This window comes from Triticum aestivum, chromosome 7A (assembly GCF_018294505.1).
Source record: "Triticum aestivum cultivar Chinese Spring chromosome 7A, IWGSC CS RefSeq v2.1, whole genome shotgun sequence".
Lineage (NCBI taxonomy): Eukaryota > Viridiplantae > Streptophyta > Magnoliopsida > Poales > Poaceae > Triticum > Triticum aestivum.
Window position 1 is genome coordinate 740,616,248 of NC_057812.1, and position 16,200 is coordinate 740,632,447.

A 16,200-nucleotide genomic window follows, 5' to 3' on the forward strand; every position below is an offset into this window, starting at 1 on the left:
GCTCTGCAGATTCTTCATGGTCTTGAGTATCCCTCATGGTTTTAGGGAGTACGGACAAGTACAGAAGTAGCTATGCAACCAGGCAAATAGACCATGTAGACTCTCAAACGCTTGGTTGTTTTCGAGAACATGCATAAAATTATCACTAAAATATGTTCGCAACAATGTAAGGGGTATCATCTGGTACTATAAACGAGTCAATCCTCCTCGAAAAAGAAAGAGCTAGTGAGCTGTTACTAATCATAAGACATAGAGGGGAAAAACATAATGTATTAATCAATAAAACCCATCTAACAAAGTTCAGGCTGCACCATCTACATTACAACTCTTGAAAAAAAGGAATAAGTAATCGGTCGTGGCAAGTTTACATGGCATTCTAACTACATCAACACAAGAAACAAAAGATCAAATGCCGTGAATGCCCATGGTGAGTGCAACTATGGCAAACTTGCATGTGATTAAGCAATGCTATTGAGGATACCTAGAAGGTATGGTCAGCTCTCCATACTGTATTATCTGGACGATCCCTCGTTGCTTCTTCCATCTATGGCCAAAGGAGAATTTGTCACAATACTATCTATCTCAGCTTCGTCAGCCAAACCGTGCTCCACTATTGGTCGAAGGCCTTCCAACGTCAACTCCACTTGCCTCATATCCGGACGGTCTTCTCCTCTTAGTTTTATGCATGCTATTGCAAGTGCAATGGCTTCTCCAACTTCTTTGCCCCCCTCGTCTGTAACTTGTGGATCTAAAATATCTGACAGATTTCCCTCTTCAAACAAGGTGACAAAATGTGCAACTAGGCCCTCCCCATTAGAAGACAAGTATGAAGATGGTTTCTTCCTAGTCAGCAGTTCTACGAGCATGACACCATAGCTGTAGACATCACTTTTCTCTGTTAGCCGCCCCGTGTAGAAATACATAGGATCTAAATATCCTATTGTACCTTGAACCACTGTTGTTAACCCTGATTTCTCAACCGAAATGTATCTTGAAGCTCCAAAGTCTGCTACCTTTGCTGTTAGAGTGTCATCCAAAAGCACGTTAACTGACTTCACATCCCTATGAATGATGGGTACTGAAGCTGTTGAGTGAAGATAAGCTAGAGATTTGGCGGTTTCAATTGCGATCCGTAGCCTATGTTCCCATGACAACGATCTTGGTCCATCGATGTGAAGATGATCATAAAGGGTTCCGTTGGGTATGAATTCATAGACTAACATTGGTACTTCTGTTTCAAGGCAACAACCATATAGCTTTACCACATTTCTATGGTTGATTTGTGATAGGATAGCAACCTCATTAATAAACTCATCAATCTCCCTCTGCAGAACTTTCTTTGGTTTTTTGATGGCTACGACATGGAGGTCTGACAAAATACCTTTATAGACTATACCATGCCCTCCACCACCAAGCTCACGGGCTTTATCAAAATTGTTTGTTGCCTTCTCTAGCTCTTCTAAGGGTATAATCATTCTTTCAGCAATATCAGCTCTCTGTGATACCAATTGTTGTAGCAGTTGCCCACGATTTTGCTCAAAGAACTTCCGTTTCAACATGAGTGCCCTTCTATGTTTAACTTTTTTGGTGGCAAAGTGTCCAAGGAGAACACAAATAATGAGGCCCACTGCAGTGGCAAGGCCCACTCCAACGCCTACACATGAATGTATACACATTAGTAACTAGTAGTCAATTTCTCCAACATATGTTCATGCGCACGTGAAAAGTAAATTAAATGACTTGCTTTGTACTAATAGAACATGGAATCTACTATTTTCTCCTCATATTTTGATCCAAACTTTAACCATCTATATGACTAACAAAATGCTAGGACTTTTATGTTAAAATATATATATATTATTAGATTTGTATTCAAAAGGGGTTTGCCATGATATAATTTTATGACATATAATTTATATTTTATTAAAAGTTAAATTTATGAACAAAATTTGACTCGAAACATGAGAGGGCCTAACAAACCCGGATGAAAGGAGGAAATATACAGGCTCACTCACCAAGAAACGAACTGAATCAATGAATAAAATAGAAGGTACTTCTACAACGTGTTGCTCACCTATAATTATTGTGTTGTTGCGGCCTGCACCTCGAGCTGGAGACGTAATATGAAATAAAAGAAGAAGTTAGATGTTCCTAAAAGAGAATGCGCGCACAATGAATTTAGTACTCCATCTAAAATTTGCGCGCGTTATGCTAACCTTTGCATCCTTGGTCGTCGTTGATGTAGGGATTGCCGTCATAGCCATCTTTGCAGTGGCATGTATAGCCTCTGTCCCCTTCCTTGCAGCGGCTGTGCTTCTTGCAGATATTGCCGGATGTATTACAGTTGGGTTTATCGGACATGACCTCCCACTGTAGAATGATGGGCACCTCCTGCACCTCAATGGCCGGTGGCTGCTTATGGACGGGGTCCAGCTTGCCGGAGAAACCCAGGTTATCGAACCACCCCTCCGTGGCGACAAACGCCAGCGCGGGCTGCGATGACTCGGCGAACCAGCTCTTCTCCACGAGGGGACGCATGCTCAATTGCTTGGGCATGCCGCCTGTGGAGTCCTGGGAGATGTGTGTCTGGCAGCAGCCCGTGCAGTAGCAATACTTGCCGTTGGTGCTCCGTTGCCGCCCTCGGCGGGTGATGTTGCTGACTTCGGGCTCTTCACCGAAGTCCACGGTGCATAAGGAGATGCATCTGCCAAGTATGTCCTGGTTGTTGTCGCTGCGGTGCCCGAGCATCACCACCTGCACATCACACCCCGTGAGGATCAGCTCGTTGCTGGCCGAGAGCGAGTAGGGCGCCTCGCCGGCACTTGGGATGCCTTGGTCCCGGAAAACAAAGGTGTAACGATCCATGTCCGAGTTGTTTAGGAAAGCTCCGGGGTAGACAACTCCCACGGTGGCGTTGTCTAGGTTGATCTTCTCGACGCGGAGCTGGCCGCCGTCACCCAGGAGCAGCCGTGGCGGGTTATTGGTTTTGTCGCAGGTGAGATTGAACCCAGGATGATAGCAACTGGCAGGGTCCGTGCCTTGGATGCCGAACGGGAATGGCACGTGGACGTCACCGCAATACCTCGTGCAGTTTCCTGTTTTAACAGTCACACCTTTTCAGATTGCAAACAAATAGCTGCGCATATTAACCTATTTTTATTAACGGTCAATGGAGATGCCTATTTTTTGTTGAGAGCTGAAGCGTTTGCTTACGTGCGTGGGTACGATCGACGCCGCATCCACCGGGCATGGCAGCGTTGCCGTGTTGTCCTGGAGGGCACTGGCACACGGCATTTCCTTTGATGATGGTGCAACCACCGTAGCACCCCAAACACTTGGAAACTGTATGCAAGTCATGTAATTAGTTAGCGGGCTATGAAAACGTGAGTACAAATTTAGAATGGTGTGGCTAGATCTCAATCAGCTAAGATCAGCGTACAATGTATGTTTTCTTTTTCCAGCACGTGTCCGACGAGGGATGTTCAACTCGATGATGAATTGTGCCTACCCAGTGTGTGTGTAACTGTAGTTGCACCTGGACGTCGGACATGCAACTGCGCTAGGTCGGGGTGTGTGCACTGTGCAGTTATAGTTGCGCGCGAGTGGCGGATGTGCAATTGTGCATGATCGACGTGTGTGCTAGAGTGGGCGGCCAAGCGTGCAATTTCAGTATGTCGTCAACTCGGACAAACATGCACTGCGCCCGGACGGGCTCTAGTGGGTAACATCTAGACATCTAGTTTCACTAGGCCTATGGATGTGTAACTCTACTTGTGTGCAGCTGACGTGTGTGCAACTCTAACTGTGTGTGGCCGAGTGGGCACACGACTGTAGTTCCATGTTGTTGGGCGTCCGTGCAACTCTGACTGTGTGCGCCCGAGTGGTAATGAGGCCGTAGTTCCGTGCTGCTAGGCGTGCGTGCAAATGCAATGGTGCACATGCGAGCAGAAAAGTAATAAAGATAAAAGAACCCTCAAAATAATAAAACAGATGTCAAACATGCATCAAAGAAAATAGAAAACCTCGCGGGGGAAGTCCATACTATTCCCTACGTGCAAATCAAACTGTTCATGAGTTAATTGAGCATTAGTAATTTCTCAGTCAATGGGAAATAGGAATCCCGAATAGTATAAAAAATAGATATGCCCCACCCTATTTCGTGCTTCAATAATGTTTTAAAGTTTCTCATTGATGTTGTTGTTTTGTTTTTCGGGCCAGCAGTTAGTGTGGTCTGATGTAGTTACGTTTTAATATTTTCATTACTCCCTCCGTCTCGGTTCATTATCCATCTAACAAAAATAAAATAATCCCAAAACACTAAGGCGTGAGACAGTAGTACTAGTTGCATGCATATTAATTAGACCCGATCTATTAATTGGAGGTCCAATGCGTGCAATTTCTGTGGCATGCTATTGAGATTTGAAGAGGTCTTCTAATTAATAGCATGTTTTTAGTTGAGAGAGGAATGATGGGTGGTTGGCTTCATCGCCGATTCAATTTTTTTTCCTAGCTCAATCTCTTCATGCCTAGGTTGGGTTGCACCTTCTAAGATACCTAATGCACCTAGATGGAGGGAGTAACTAGAGATAGTTCCCCGCACGTTACTGCAAGAATGGTTTGCAGTTATTTCAATGAGATCTTATTCTATGAAACATTAGCATTTGGATTCACAATATGGTAACCGAAACAAAAACTCATGCTATAATTTATTGTATTTTATTATTGGTAGTTATAGAATATCTAATGATATGAGTAACATGCATGGTGCATGTGAAGGTGGGTCTTTTTTATGCATGGGGGCATGGTAAGTTCGCATAGTCGCACGTTGAGAGAATTAGAGTTAGTGGAGGTCAATTATTTGGGTATAAAGGTATAATCAATTTCTTTTCAACCATAGAACATATTTGTTGTTTATATCTTGAATTTTTGTTTGCTCCAGCGATTATAGTCGTTGTTAGGAGGTTCATGAACCTAGGTGTAATTTATGTTACCTCTGGTGCTTGTTGTACTGTCATGATTAATTATGAATAGCTAGGAAGTTTCTCTCATAAAATGATATTTTTGCATGTTTGGGAATATTATGTGATTTTAATTGACCTGTAAGTTCTTTAACATTTTCAGTGTAATTTTTATTTCTCGCATAGCTCATATACTGACTTCTTTTATAGTTGTAGTTATATAAGTTATGTTGCACATTAATTGTACTTTTGGTTGACAACGAACTATAAGATCCGAGTTTTTGCTTACCATCTTTTACAGTTCAAATGTACATGGGTTACAGTGTTTACTACTTGTATTTCTGGTTGAAGTACTATTGCAATTGTTCGCATGTTTGCGAGGAGTTCTGTTCTTTAAATACCAAGTGGGATTTATTTATTTTCGTCGCAAAAGAAGGTGGGATTTAGTTTCCTTTGTTGCCCATTTGCTTTGTAATTTAGAATGCATGTGTCTTCCGACACAGGAGTGCGCCACCACCAATCGTCCTCAACATCACCCTTGAGGAGGCAAAGCTATGGGTCACCGCAGGTGCAAAGAAACTAGGGGAAATTGTCATGCGCGAGTAATTGTCATGGACATTTGTAAAACTCTACTCTCCTCTTAATTAATATATGACGCAAATCTTTTGCCTCCGTTTGAAAAAAAAAGTTGGCCTACAGCTACGAAATTTCAATTGGCTGTAAAATTCGAATGAAGCAGAATTCATTTTCAACAAGAAATAGACAATGTGAGTAACTAACCTTGGCAGCCGTCGGGGACGTAGGGGTTACCTTCGTACCCAGATTTGCACTCGCATATATATGTCCCCCCTGACGGTGTAGAGCAGTCGCTGTGGTTGCTCCTGCATGGATTGTTGGCGCAGTCGCCGCTGAGGTAGTAGTCCAGAAGAACGGGAGCATCCAGCGTGGTAGCATTCGTGGAGTTGGAGAGCCAGTAGTCGAACCAGCCTTCCACGGCGACGAACGCATGGGCTGGGGCTCGCGCCTTGTCCGCGCTCACGTCTCGACCGAACCAGCTGAGCTTCACGTCGTACCATACTTCCGCGGCTAGTCCGTCCTCAACCTGGTAGTAGTACCTGGCGATGGGTGAACGGCAGCAGCCGCCGGAACCGGAGCAACCCCGGCTGAACCGGGTGGCGGCGCTGTCGCTGGCGCCGCAGAATGAGAAGCAGCCGCTTACCGTGGCGGTGGCGTTGCCCTTCATCTTCCCCAGCAGCGTCGACTGCACGTTGCAGCCGGTTAGGACGAGCTCGTTGCGGCTGGACAGCCTGAAGGCCCCCCTCAGCCTCAGGATTAGGTCGTCGGACCCAGTGGTGCTCAAGTGGACGGTGTGGAATACCACCATCATGGAGGACTCGATGTCGATGCCCTCGACCCGGAGATACAGGTCTTTGCCAACGCCTGCTCCCGAGACGGGGAGAAGCAGGCGCGGGGTGTCGTGGGTGCGGTCGCAGGTGAGGTTGAACCCCGGCTGGTGCAGGAAGCAGCCGGGGTCCGGGCCAATGCCGAACGGGTACGGCACCTCCGCGTCGCCGCACGACGTCTCACAGCCGGGCATCCCGATCCTCGGAGCCGGACTCATCGGGACAGCCGCCGCCGCTGCTCCGGCAGCCAGCAAAAATAGCAGCACTACTACTATCATTACTACTGACGCCATCACACATACCCTAATATCTCTCTAGCTGGTTGAGCGACTGCCGGCGGCTAGCTCCTCCAAGCTTATCTAGCTAGTCATCCATTCAGGGATTTTTTAGTCCCAGAGACTAGAAAAAGTCTTTAAAAAGTCCTTTAGAACCAAACGGAAGGGACTTTTTTTACAGGGACTAGAAAATGACTCTATTGGAGAGTATTTTTTGATTAGTCCCTAGGACTAGAAAAAGTCCTAGAATTTCTGAAACAAACACCCCCTCATTCTCGATCTCACCTACCATCACGCACTCGTTCATCAAATTAAAACCCTTGTCCGTCCTCCAGCTTTACATCACATGCATGTTCGCTTAAACTATACTGTATGATTCCCCTAACGCCAGCTTTCTTGCTAACTTTATTGAGCACTGGCGTAGCTCCCTCCCTATCTATATGAGATATGCACAGCCGGTAAGATTCCCCCAGCGCACGCGGCACGCCGGCCGGAGCTAGCGAGCCCCCCTCCCCCTCCCCGAAGAAATAGAAAATGGTTCATCCCGTTCAGATCCGATCACGGTCGCACACGGTAACTAAACAAAGCAGCCAACGTATAGACGGTTGTACACGTCAAAACAAATTAAACAAATGAATCCTGTCCCTGATTGCCGGAGGCAGGCAGGTACGTATGATGCTTCAAATGTTTTGTCTGGTTTTCCCTACGGATATATCTCTCTACACTATTTCACAGGAAAGTCTCAAACGCACATCAGTGGTTGCATGGCATGCATGTGCTATATATGTTTAGTCTCATATAGAGAAGGGTCTCTCTCTCTCTCTCTCTCTCTCTCTCTCTCTCATGAACGGGACATCCTTAGAGCCATGTCGAGTGTGTATTCAACGCCCTAAGCAGAAGCCAAATTAGTAGGCCAAGCCCAATATGCTATCCTGCCCATTTATTCCTAATGTTTTTTCATCTTTTTTGATTTTCTACAACTCGATCATGTATCATATATGTGTCAAATTTGAGTGCAATATTTTAAGACTTGAACTATCAACAAATAACTCACTGTGGATCGAGCTTACACTTTTATTCTTCGGTAGTTTTGTTCACTGACATCAACTCATAAATATTGCAACGTGAAAGCATGAAAATGTTTTCACTCAAAGCGGCGACATATTTCTGTTTTTTAGAAGTTGACATATTTTGGTTGAACATAAACAAAGTTTTCCTGTATTTTAAAACAAGATATTCTATTTATTAATTTAAAAAATTATTTGCATGTTAAAAAAGGAATGTTCATGTATATAAAAATGTCTTCATCACTATAGAATATTATAATTTAGTGCATCCACGGAGGGAAAAAATGACATGACAGAAAGAAATATTCATGTATTTCACATCATTTTTTTGTATATAACTGTTTACTAGTACATCCTAAATAGCATGAAATTAACTGATATGGAGATGAACAAGTAGGGGAAATCCCCCTACCTTGTAGGTAATCCTGTGTCCATACACTCTCGTTTAGAGCATCTACAGTCAGGCCTAGCAAATGCGGCCCCCTAAATGTTAGTGGACACGCCCGAACAGTGACCGGTCACCTCTCAAATGTGCCCATCCATAGCCGGGTAACTCACTAGCAAATCCTCAAGTCCATACAATGTCATGTAACGTAAAATAAACTCATGTACTTCATCTAGATCACACACATAACATACATCTACTTCATGATACATGCCATCAGACTACATAAAATTGACATATTCTATGGAGAAAGTTTACCTATGGTTGACCTTGCCCTTATCGTCATTTTTGCGGAAGTAGCAGCCAAAGGGGTAAAATGAATAGAGCCGAATCTGCTCACCGCTGGAGCTTTTCGACCCGTCACCTCCTCCTTCTCCCTTTGTGTGTGTGGGTGGGCGGGGGGGGGGGGGGGTGTCCGTCCATAGCACAGACCGATCGGTTTTGTTCTTTGTGAGGACATGCACCATCCTCCTTTGCTGCTTCTTGGCCTCCGACACGGCGTGCGACTTGGCATCTCGTCGCATCCACAGTAGGGCCATCTACAGGCGTTGACCTCAGAATCGGAGCCCAAAATCACGGGGACGAGGCTCCACCGCGAGGGCCGCGTTGCCAGCCAAGGGTCACTTGTCGCGTTCATATGCGCCTCGAGCTACCTGTGCGAGCAGATCCAAGGGCCACATCCGTGGAAGCGATGGTTCTCGATTTGTCCACTTTTTAGCAAAGGTCATGCCGAAATTTTTCGTGAATTTCGGCATGACTTGTGCTACAAACTAGGACATATCGAGTGTCCGTGATTTGCCGCACCAGGAAGGAGTCAACATTCCTGCAAAACAATAGGCCTTTTTTATGTCATTATTCATTTTATTAGGTCTAGAATTAATTGACTAGATTCATTTTATTTGTGATGTAATTAAACCGTCCTCCTCCTCGACTAGCGAAAATCACTCTAGTTAGGGCATTTTGGGGTACAATGAACTTTGTTATTTATGCTTATGATACGCTGTTTCTATTTTTGCCAAGTCTGTCTCTTTCTGTTGCTCAACTATATATGTTGCATATCATCGACTCATGTGATGATGCAGGTGCATAGATCATAGATGGCGAAGACGTGCTACGCCAGGAGTATATATACGACAAGTGGCCGGAGTGTTAGGCCGCCCAGGTGTACCGGTTTCCGGTTTCCGAGCGACAGGCAGTAGTTAGTTTAGGTTCACGCTAATACGAGAGAGGGATACGAACTCATGTTCTCAAAGTGATAGCTCTTCTCGTGTATATCATTGTTTAGATGGATGACGATGTATTTGCAAGTAATCGAGACTTGTATCGCTATTTTCGAGATGATGACGAGAGACCACTTTGTGTTGAATGATGACATGATTTGATGAGACTAATTGTATGTATATGCTATGATTACATTTGTATGTGTATGATATGCTAAAGATTATTGTATAAAGCCTATTCAAATACAAAACAAATATGCAGGAAAAAAACTAATAAATAAACTAGTAGTAGCGAGGGGGGAAATTTAGCAGTAGCGCCTCCTTACCAGTAGCGCGTCCCAGCAAACAGCGTTGCAGATAATATCAGTAGCGCCCTTTCCCAAAGAGCGCTACATCTATTCATGTATAGCAGTAGCGTGGGACAACAGGCGCTACTGCTATACGTTAGCTGTAGCGCCTTATTAGTAGCGCCGGCACCCGCGCTACTGAGAGGCCCAAAACCCTCGCTGCTGCTAGGCTTTTCCCTAGTAGTGCCTATCTGCCACTGATACGACTCTACGTACACCGAACGTTTGCGTCCAACTAGCAACGAGAAATAAAACAATGCTGTGGGTATGAAGAGGATAACTTTGTATGATATCGGAGAGCTAAAATACAAAAGTAGGTGTGGTTATCATGAAGTTAGAATATATTACCAAATATTATAAATAGCGATTGTGGAATAATGGTGGATCGGTGTGCGGAATTGTCCTAGGCAATCGTTAACAAGACCGGTAATCACTATTGCAGTTTCATATGAGGGAGAGGCATAAGCTAACATACTTCCTCTACTTGGATCATATGCACTTATGATTGGAACTCTAGCAAGCATCCGCAACTACTAAAGATCATTAAGGTAAAACCCAACCATAGCATTAAAGCATCAAGTTCTCTTTATCCCATATGCAACAACCCCCTTACTCGGGTTTGAGTTTCAGTCACTCACGCAATCCACTATAAGCGAATCATAAACGTATTGCAACACCCTACAGCGGGAATCCCTCACGCTTGCGCGACACGGAGGGCACCATAGGACAGCACCAAAGTAAAACATACAACTCATACCAATCTAGATCATCAATCAACCCAGGGACAAAGGATATCTACTCAAAACATCATAGGATGGCAACACATCATTGGATCATAATATGTGGCATAAAGCACCATGTTCAAGTAGGGGTTACAGCGGGGTGCAGGAGAGTGGACCGCGTAAAAGAGATGAGGATGGTGATGATGATGGTGATGTTGATGAAGACGATCACCGCGGCGATGATTCCCCTCCCAATGGCACTCCGGTGCCACCGAGAGAGAGGAGGAGAGGTTCTCCCCCTTGTGCTTCCTCCTCCATGGCCTCCCCCTAGATGGGGAGAGGTTCCCCCTCTGGTCCTTGGCCTTCATAGTGATGATGGCCCCTCCGGGATCCTCCTCCATGCCCTCCGGTGATGATGGCCCCCTCCGACGGGGTGTCAGAGAGGGCCTAGATTGGTTTTCGGTGGCTATGGAGGCTTCTGGCGGCGGAGCTCCCGATTTAGGTTAATTTTCCGAGGTTTCTGTATTTATAGGAATTTTTGGCGTTGGTCTCACGTCAAGGAGGTGCCCCGAGGCGTCCACGAGGCAGGGGCCCACGCTCAGGGGGGTGGGCGCGCCCCCCACCCTCGTGGACAGCTCGGGACTCTTCTGGCCCAACTCTTTTACTCCGGGGTCTTCTTTTGGTGCATAACAAATCGTCAAAAATTGGCACGTCAATTGGACTCCGTTTGATATTCCTTTTCTGTAAAACTCAAAAACAACGAAAAAACAGAAACTGGCATTGGGCTCTAGGTTAATAGATTAGTCCCCAAAACCATATAAAATAGCATATAAATGCATATAAAACATCCAAGATTGGTAATATAATAGTAGTATGAAAACTACATAAATTATAGATACGTTGGAGACGTATCGACCCCATCTTGCGACGGCGCGACGCCATCGATCCATGCGAGGGGTAGTGGCCTTCTTCGGATGGTGTTTCAGATGTGTCGTGCCGGGGCCCGTAGGTGCATGGCGACGGCCTGCCCCGCTGGCATGGGCCCTCTCTCCTTTGAGCCAATTTGTTTCTGTTCCTGGTGCAGCTTCCTCGAAGGAGGACCTCGGTGTCTTCGGCTTCGCCCATAGTTCATATTCTTCTGTTGCCATAGCGTGTGAGGAGTTCTTTGGTGCTGTTCATCGTTTCTTTGTATCTTACCGCCGTGTTGTTCTTTCCTTCCTTTGCCTTAGGGTGTATGCTTGTAATCCTGGTCGGTTGATGGCTTTGTTAATTCAAAGCCGGGCTAGGCTCGAGCCCGATCTCAGGCTCGACTGATGGCTTTTTTCTAAAAAAAAAAGGATTTTCATAAGGATGGAGAACCAGCTAGCTTCCGTATTTATGAGCGACGCCGCCATCCAGGATGATAGACCATTGGTTTTCATAGCATGGCAAAGGTGCCTAGAGGATCGACAACCTGGAGAAGTGCCCACATAAATCACTGGCAGATATTGCAAGTGAGTAGTAACTGGTAGATGATGATTCATTATTAAGTTATTTTCATCTGTATTGCCTGTTGTGCGTTTACTCACTCCTGTTGAACCACTTTGCCCCTGCCCAGTGGAGCAGCAAAAGGAAAAGGTGGTACTGGAGAGGGGAATGGTGATACAGGCATACAGCTCAAGAGTGAAGCGATACCGGTGGCGTTCCAAATCTTTGCTTTTCGTAGCACAGAGGAAAGCAGCTGAAGTTAACCTTCATGTGTTTGTAAGACATGGCGTGGGCTGACATGGCATGGCGTAGATGCGTACTCTCATGATCAGTGGATTGCGCTTTTCAATTCAATGTCCCAGATTTTGAGTTCTGCGGATGGTTAGTGATCGAACTAAACATGAATTGTCTTGCAAACCCTAGCTAGTCATGATTTGTTTCTGAATTCTCCTTTAAAATATGGACCTGAAATTTTTGGTGGTAGTAGACACATCCCTTGTGAAAATTCACATTTCTTATAGAATTTATTAAAACATTTAAAAATTGATTATTTGAAACAGGAGCATAATCTTCTCTATCTCTTCTATACTTAAAAAGAACGTAAGGTTTCCATTTCACCTTTCTTTACACCACCTCTTTGTCCAACCTTCCACGTATACGATAATCAATCACCTTAATTTACTTACCTTCTGAACCAATTCCACTTTAATTTACTTACCAAATTTCTAATCAAAATATAAGGTAATTCACAGTTAGTTTTTAATGAACATTTATTTACACAATCGCATTATTATTGACATGTAAATCACAAGTTAACGTATTAGAATATTTATAACTCGTTGCAAATCACGGGCAATGAGAGCCGCGACGACGCCTTCAAGAAGGGGACAAACTTCGCCGCCATCGTCTGCCCGAAGACAGAACAGGTTTTCACCCCGGCCAACACTCACCGCCATCGACATATGATACGAGTGCCGCACCACCGTCATCGAACACCACACCCCAGCCACCACGCCGCCCACACGGCCATGGCCACCGGGCAGGCCCTGACCATGGGCTCCACCCAAGAGCACCGCGCTCCCACCACCAGGGCTGCCGCCCCAGCCTCCAAGACCCCAACACCACCTCACCTGAGCCACGCCGCTACACCGACCAAATAGATGAGTGGAAAGACACCTGTTTTCCCACCCCTGAGCGACCCCAGCGCCGAGACCCACCTAGGCCGGCCAGATCTAGGTGACCGTTGATTGCCACCATGATCTATGGCCTTGCAGGTGGTCTCTCCGGATGTCATTCCTGGCATCAGTTGAACCTCCGGTGTGGCTGCCAACTGGGTCCAGTCCCTAAAAATATTCTGGATGGTAATAGGTCGGAAATGCTATTATATAGTAGATTGTACACTTAAAAAGATCAATTATAAATGTTCAAAAAATTTCTAGAAAAAGTGTGAGTGTTCATATGGAATGTGTCTACAACCTTCAAAAATTTCATGTGCAAATTCGAAGCGCATATAAATTTGTCTTTTTGTTTCTAAATCTCCTTTCGAATACGGACCTGAAATTTTTGGTGGCTGTAGACACATCCCTTGTGAAAATTCACAATTTTTATAGAATTTATTAAAACATTTAAAAATTGATTATTTGAAACAGGAGCATAATACCATTTAAAGTGGCGGTAGCACTAGATATTCTTTCGGTAAAGTATGGGTGTGCATCGGTCGAAGTGTGCACTGCACGCTTAGATCGATCTGGGCTCGATCGATGTGAAAAGATGCTCGATTCCGGGCAAACGGCATGCCTAGCCAATTGGCTCAATCTCGGATGATGCGAAAAGATGCTCTTGTGTTGTGCATGGCAAGTGAGCACATACCGTGACTCCTCTAAATCGTAGCAGTACCAGGCTACCAGCCCTTCAATTCTCTATAAATAAACGTACTACTACCGTACCAGCCCAGCAGCAAATAGTAGCATCATTAGTTAGCGACATGGGCGACGAGGAGGCGTGCATGTTCGCGCTGCAGCTAGCCAACTCGACGGTGCTACCGATGACGCTGCGGACGGCCATCGAGCTGGGCCTTCTGGAGGCCCTTGTGGGCGCCGCCGGCAAGTCGCTGACTCCGGAGGAGGTCCTCGCGGAGCTGCCGTGCAAGGCCAACAACCCGGACGCGCCGTCCATGGTGGATCGCATGCTGCGTGTGCTTGCGTCGTACAAGGTGGTGTCGTGCGCGGTGGAGGAGGGCGAGGACGGCAGCCTCTCGCGCCGCTACGCCGCGGAACCGGTGTGCAGGTGGCTCGCCCCAAACGAGGATGGCGTCTCCATGGCCCCCTTCGCTCTCCTCGCCCAGGACCACGTCTACCTGGAGCCCTGGCGCCACCTCAAGGACGCGGTCCTCGACGGCGACGGCGGCGGCGGCACTGCGTTCCACAGGGCGTATGGGACGTCGTGGTACGAGTACACCGGGAGGGACGCGCGCTTCAAAGGCCTCTTCTACGAGGCCATGAAGCACCACTCCGCCATCATCACCAAGAAGCTCCTCGAGGTGTACAGGGGCTTCGACGGCATCGGCACCCTCGTCGACGTGGCCGGCGGATTCGGCGCCGTCAGCCACGCCATCACCTCCATGTACCCGAGCATCAAGGGGATCAACTTCGACCTTCCCCACGTCATCGCCGCCGCCCCTCCTTACCATAGGGTCGAGCACGTGGGCGGCAACATGTTGGAGAAGGTACCCTCCGGCGACGCCATCCTCATGATGTGGATCCTCGACTGCTTCAGCGACCACGAGTGCGCCACGGTGCTCAAGAACTGCCACGACGCGCTGCCAGCGCACGGCAAGGTCATCAGCGTGGAATGCATCTTGCCGGTGAACCCAGAGGCGACCAACAGCGCGCAGGCTTTGCTCGCCGTCGATATGAGCCTGGTCGCGTACAGCCCGGGCGGCAAGGAGAGGTATCTCAGGGACTTCGAGAAGCTCGGCAAGGCCGCTGGATTTGCCGCCGTCAAGGCCACCTACGTCTGCGCCGACTTCTGGGCCATCCAATACACAAAGTAACTCGCAAGATCGTCTACCTTATCTTGCTACTTCCGTTTTCTACTCTTGATAAATAAGTGCACTTGCAGCGTGAGTCTGTTGACGACGTGGCAGCAGACTTAGGTTTGTCAAACATGATAATATTGCGCATGCATTGCGTGTACAAGGAGGAGTTCACCATCGATGGAAGTAGTTACTTGGATAAGTATCTTGTAATCTTTATCTTCTTATCTCTAGCTTTTCTTCCTTTTCAAGATGTAATCTCCTAACCAACTTGTACGCGTATTTGGGCTCGCAACCCCTCTATATAACACGCAACACGTCTGCCAGGATAGTCAAGACGTTTACCGCAATCGCACATGGTATTCAGAGCTATCTTCTTCCCAAAACCCTAGCTACCCATCTCCACCAAAGTGCGCAGCATGTCTTCCTCCACCTCCTCCTCCTCCCAGCCAAACCTCAGCGGCGGAGTCATGGAGAAACTCTCCCGCACCAACTACATCCTCTGGCGGATCCAGATCACGCCACAGCTGCGGGGCGCCGGTGTCTACCACTACGTCGACGGTACGTCGACCGAGCCGGCCAAAACCCACGTCACCAAAGATGCCGCTGGGAAAGAAACCGAGGGGCCGAATCCTCTCCATCCGCTCTGGGTGAAGGAGGATCAGCAGGTTCTTGGATATCTACTCCAACACCTATCCAAGGAGGTGCTCGTCACGGTGACCGCGATCACCACGGCGCGGGAACTCTGGGTGGCGCTGGCGAGCATGTTCTCGTCGCAGTCCCTCAGCCGCGTCAACAACATTCGTACGGCGCTGATCAACACGCAGAAGGGCAACCAATCGGTGTCCTCCTTCTTCGCCGCCATGAGGGGGCTTGCTGATGAGCTCGTCGCGGCGGGAAAACCAATCCAAGACGACGAGCTCATATCCTACATCATCCACGGGCTGGACCAAGACTATCAGCCCCTTATCTCCGCCCTGGACGCCCGCGTCACTCCGGTAACCCTTGATGAGCTTTTCGCTATGCTTAGTAACTTTGATCAGCGCATGGCGCAGTTTCACGGCTCCGGCGGCGGCGGCTTCAAGTCCTCTGCCAACTCTGTCTCCAGAGGCCGCGGTGGCGGCTCTCGCTCTCGTTCCTCCTCTCGTGGCAAGGGAAGGTCCAGTGGCGGTGGTGGCGGCGGCTACTCCAACAACACTCGCGGCGGCGGACACTCTGGCAGCTCAAAAGGGCGCCGCGGTGGCGGCTCCAACAGATCGCGT

At 47.3% G+C, this 16,200-nt stretch overlaps 3 protein-coding genes across 3 annotated transcripts; 1 reads left to right on the forward strand and 2 right to left on the reverse strand.

The window, feature by feature from the left end:
- Positions 1-278: 278 nt before the first annotated feature.
- Positions 279-3,336, reverse strand: LOC123147305 (putative wall-associated receptor kinase-like 16). Its single transcript, XM_044566535.1, has 4 exons — positions 3,214-3,336; positions 2,217-3,095; positions 2,075-2,110; positions 279-1,654 (listed from the first exon to the last, which is right to left on the reverse strand). The coding sequence occupies exons 1-4, from the start codon at positions 3,248-3,250 to the stop codon at positions 513-515; spliced, it is 2,094 nt and encodes a 697-aa protein (XP_044422470.1). The 5' UTR covers positions 3,251-3,336; the 3' UTR covers positions 279-512.
- Positions 3,337-5,311: 1,975 nt separating this feature from the next.
- On the reverse strand, positions 5,312-6,654 carry LOC123147306 (wall-associated receptor kinase 2-like). Its single transcript, XM_044566537.1, has 2 exons — positions 5,738-6,654; positions 5,312-5,324 (listed from the first exon to the last, which is right to left on the reverse strand). Exons 1-2 carry the CDS (start codon positions 6,652-6,654, stop codon positions 5,312-5,314), a joined length of 930 nt encoding a protein of 309 aa, XP_044422472.1.
- Positions 6,655-13,881: 7,227 nt separating this feature from the next.
- LOC123147308 (tricetin 3',4',5'-O-trimethyltransferase-like) lies at positions 13,882-15,147 on the forward strand. The gene has a single exon (XM_044566538.1). It carries the CDS (start codon positions 13,889-13,891, stop codon positions 14,954-14,956), a length of 1,068 nt encoding a protein of 355 aa, XP_044422473.1. The 5' UTR covers positions 13,882-13,888; the 3' UTR covers positions 14,957-15,147.
- The last annotated feature ends 1,053 nt before the right edge of the window (positions 15,148-16,200 follow it).

Excerpts from the sequence above, each read along its gene's own strand:
- LOC123147308 (XM_044566538.1), top strand. The coding sequence starts at position 13,889 with ATGGGCGACGAGGAGGCGTGCATGTTCGCGCTGCAGCTAGCCAACTCG.
- LOC123147306 (XM_044566537.1), bottom strand. The coding sequence starts at position 6,654 with ATGGCGTCAGTAGTAATGATAGTAGTAGTGCTGCTATTTTTGCTGGCT.
- LOC123147305 (XM_044566535.1), bottom strand. The coding sequence starts at position 3,250 with ATGCCCGGTGGATGCGGCGTCGATCGTACCCACGCAC. Across the intron at positions 2,111-2,216 it reads CGACGACCAAGGATGCAAAG|CTCGAGGTGCAGGCCGCAAC; the intron begins GTTAGCATAACG and ends TTACGTCTCCAG. Across the intron at positions 1,655-2,074 it reads CAACAACACAATAATTATAG|GCGTTGGAGTGGGCCTTGCC; the intron begins GTGAGCAACACG and ends ATTCATGTGTAG.